The sequence below is a fragment of the Ruditapes philippinarum genome, unplaced genomic scaffold, assembly GCF_026571515.1.
Source record: "Ruditapes philippinarum isolate M1 unplaced genomic scaffold, ASM2657151v2 ctg425_1_1_1_1, whole genome shotgun sequence".
Lineage (NCBI taxonomy): Eukaryota > Metazoa > Mollusca > Bivalvia > Venerida > Veneridae > Ruditapes > Ruditapes philippinarum.
Genome location: NW_026864449.1, coordinates 627,380 through 631,520, shown reverse-complemented (window position 1 = coordinate 631,520; position 4,141 = coordinate 627,380). Strand labels below are relative to the sequence as shown.

The 4,141-nt window shown below is 34.2% G+C and overlaps 1 protein-coding gene across 1 annotated transcript; it reads left to right on the top strand.

The window, feature by feature from the left end:
• The first annotated feature begins 915 nt into the window (after window positions 1-915).
• LOC132725605 (polyunsaturated fatty acid 5-lipoxygenase-like) lies at window positions 916-2,004 on the top strand. Its single transcript, XM_060710747.1, has 2 exons — window positions 916-1,516; window positions 1,781-2,004. The coding sequence occupies exons 1-2, from the start codon at window positions 916-918 to the stop codon at window positions 2,002-2,004; spliced, it is 825 nt and encodes a 274-aa protein (XP_060566730.1).
• Window positions 2,005-4,141: the final 2,137 nt, after the last annotated feature.

Sequence of the window (4,141 nt, the reverse complement as noted above, 5' to 3'; positions counted from 1 at the left end):
TACGGCGGTCGCTAATATATACTTCCGCCGTTTCGCGGAATTGAGCTCGACATGATGTAACATTTTCATCTTGTAGAATTTTTTGCTTTAATTATAAAATCAAGCGATCATTCATATTTTTTATATCAAATTAATAAAATCATCGCCATTTAACGTTGACTTTTTAACAAATAAAAAGAAACTTTGTTTGTTTGTTATGTACGATGTTATTTTATTTCATCTTGTGAACTTCAAAAACAGTATTCTTTTATACTGTTTTAAAGCTCACAAAAACAAGCAAATATCCTCTATGTCATAACAATCTGGTATAGTAAAACCCTTCCTAAAGAGGGTTTAATATGTGATAATTGCATACTCAATTTGATTGCGTTTGTTCATTAAAATAATGGGTAGATTCTTGGTAGACTCCTATCACTAGATGACGCAGTATTCAACCCATATGTACTTATCACATGTCATAAGTTTGTTAGTTTTTTTCTGGTGTTGATGCTGATTGTGGCACATGTTTTGGTCATACCGCGGCGGTCGATCCACCTAACAGACTGTTCTGGATGACAAACAACAAATTACCAATTTCTCTGCAAGTGACCGAATACTTATCCCCTATAATTTTCTGAATCAGTGGCTAGGGACAAATGATCATTGGAATCAGTATCTTAAATCAATTGTGATTATACCAATTCCATGTCTTACAGGATGAAGAGTTTATCAAATGTGTCAATTAAAAAGGATCATGAATACACACTTGACATGGAGGCTGGACATAAGCGCTTGGTGCATGCAGGGGTATAATAAATATCATGTTTCGAGGCAATGGCAAAGTAGGTGACGAAGAAGAAATTGCTGCAGCTCCCTTTCCTGACATATTTGAAAGGGATTTTATTACAACATTCAATGTGGTTGAACCAAAACTAAATGTTTGCTGTGTTGAAGTACTTCACGAAAACTCCCTCAAAACTTCCCGTCAACAATCAAATGCTGAAGCCTTTTCTAGAAATGAGTTTGAAGGAGGCCTTAACAAAGAAACGTATCTTCATAGTAGATTATGAGATAATGGATGGTTTACTGACAAAGCCGAGTTCCATTGCGTTTTTTTATCAACACAATGATGGGACTCTTATACCGATTGCTATCCAACTATTTCAGAAGCTATCCAACTATTTCAGAAGCGATAACTCTGTGTTTCTACCGAGTGATCCTGAATATACTTGGATTCTTGCAAAGATGTGGTTCAACGGCGCAGATGCCAATTATCACGAATCCGTTTCACTTCCTGAATTTACTCATTTGAAGATGGAAGGTGTCGTTGCAATAACACACTTGCAAATATACATAAAAAATCCGATATATAAGCTCCTGATGCCCCATTTCTTTTACCTTCTTGCCATCAACTGGACGGGAATTCCATTATTGCTAGGCAATAACGGATATATTGTAAAGCTGTTGAATATTGGAAGAGATGGAGCGACTGAACTTATCAGGCGGAAAAACAAAAGCTGGCGATTGGATGTTGACGGTACACTGCATAAAAGAACGCAGTTTAGATGACTCTTTTTGTTTGCCCGATTTTTACTATCGAGACGATGCGATGGAGATTTACACACAATTTAAAGATATGTACAGAAATACACAAATCTTTACTACCCATCGGATAAGGTAGTTCTGAATGACAAAGAGCTCCAGCAATGGAGAAAGGAAATGGTTGCCCCTATTGAAGAACAAGGTCTTGGTTTGCTCGGTGTATTTGGAAAAGATGACAAATTTACTGAGAAAAATTAAGTTTGTCTAACATTGACAAGCATCAATTTCACGTGCAGTGCTAAACACGAAGCTGTCACTTTCCGGCAGTATGAGGAATACGCCTTCCCACCAAATTTTTCGATAACCTTACGGGGAATTTCACAAAAACCAAAGACAACTGAAAGAGGAGAAACTTCTGCAACATCTTCCACAAGAAGAAACAATGTACGACAAGCTGGTCATAACAGACACACCGAGCACTGACAGCACGAATGCGCTAGGGAACTTTGAAGTTCGGTATATTTTGTTTGTTTGTTTGTTTGTTTGTTTGGATTTTTACGGCACGTCAACACATAACTGGGCATATCGTGCCGAATGCTATAATAGGCTTAAAATGTTATGTAAATCTTTGTAAATGACAATAGAAATGAGCCAATTAGATCCTAGAATACAACTTTATCTCTTTCAAATAATCAATTATGTTTTTTTGATAAAATTGTATTAAAGAGTTCTTTGAGTGAATTTACAGAATTAAATCTATTACGGGTCTGTGAAAAATCATGACATTCAAGAAGAAAATGCTTGACAGTAAAAGTTTCATTACAACCCACACAGAAAGGGGCATTGTCATTTGTGAGGAGATAAGAGTGGGTAATTTTAGTGTGTCCAATTCGGCATCGAAGAAGAACTGTTTGATCACGGCGGTTTGACAGAGATAAAGATGATGACACATCAAGAGATGGGTTTATTTCGTGAAGTTTATTAAAAAAAGGCATTGTCCGAATTTGCTTTCCATTCAGATGATACGAGTTTATTTATAGCCGGTCTAAAATCACAAGCAGGTAACAATAAGTCAGTTTTTTGAAAATTTAATGATTGTTTAGCTAAAGCATCTACTTTTTCATTTCCTCGTATACCTACATGACTTGGAATCCAATATAATTTAACATATTTTGTTTTTAGTATATCATGAAATCGTAAAAGAAGTTTCTTTATCATGATATTGTCAGATTTTTTTTATTTTTAATAGATATTAAAACAGAAAGCGAGTCAGAAAATATCACAAATTTATCGTGGGTATGCTGTTCTATGTATGACAATGCTAAATCGATAGCTTTTGCTTCAGCAGTAAAAATTGATGCATTATCTGGTAACCTCATACTATTTGTAAAATTATTTTCAAACACAGCCGCACCTACTTTGCAACCTTCTTTTGAACCGTCCGTATAAATATGTATCAAATATTCATGTTCTTCCTTAATTGCTAGAAACTTCTCTTTGAAATATTCAGGTGAATTTGATGATTTTTTTTTTATATTTGAAAGGTTAATATTTATTTTCGGGGAATTATAAGTCCAAGGTGGAACATCCTCATCGTCATTTTGAAGGATACTGTCTGGATTAATGTTAAGTTTATCTAATCATCTTTTAAACGAAGGCCTAATGGTTTAATTTCCTTTGGTTTGTTAACAAATTTTTCAGTATAACTTGGCTTGAAAATAATATTTTTAGCTGGATTTTTGCTATTAGATGAAATTCTAGTTGCATATTGAAGTGATAGCTTTTTTCGACGAAGATGAAGCGATGGTTCCCCAGCTTCCGCATATAGACTTTCTACAGGTGAAGTGCGAAAAGCACCTAAAGCTAAACGTAAACCCTAGTGATGTATGGTATCTAACATTTGAAGATATGATTTTCTTGCAGACCCATATACTACAGAACCATAATCTAATTTTAATCGGTATATACATGATCCCAAAGCGCAAAAGATTCTTGAGAAGTTCAAAGCAGACCTTGCAAAAATAGCGCAGGTAAGCAAAGAGCAAAACCATAAGGACAGAAAAATTGAAAAGTACTGGGCTCTTAATCCAAAGCGTGTCCCAAATTCTATTGCTATTTAGTTGATATGAAGTCGCATGCAAATACATTTAAGGAAAAATATTAATTAGAACTATTATAACCATGTTAATAATTGCTAATTTGCTAGTACATTTATATTGTCGTAACTGAGCACAGATGGACAGCATGATTCAAACTATGACATTAGTTGTGTGAAACTTTGAATATATCCTTGAGTTTTGTTCTGAACGATAATATGTTGGGGTTCTTTTTGGTTTTGGGTTTGTTGTTGTTGTTTTGTTGTTGATGGAGACTCACAAATTGTCAATTAATTTAGAGAAACATTTTAAACTAAAATTGAAGTAACATTTTGTCCATCCAATTTTAATGGTAAGCGAATAACTTAACATATTGCCATAATTGGTTTAATTTTATATTTTTACAATGGAAAAATAATCCTAGTGACCAAAGAAATTCCTGTAAATATCGTTCATATTTTATGTATCAGTAGCGCTCAATTTTTATAAAAGAGTAGGACAGTCTTTTTATAATTTAGGTTGTG

Coding starts and splice junctions, on each gene's coding strand:
- LOC132725605 (XM_060710747.1), top strand. CDS start 916: ATGTTTGCTGTGTTGAAGTACTTCACGAAAACTCCCTCAAAACTTCCC. Junction 1,517..1,780: donor CTGGCGATTGGATGTTGACG/GTACACTGCATA, acceptor AGAAAAATTAAG/TTTGTCTAACATTGACAAGC.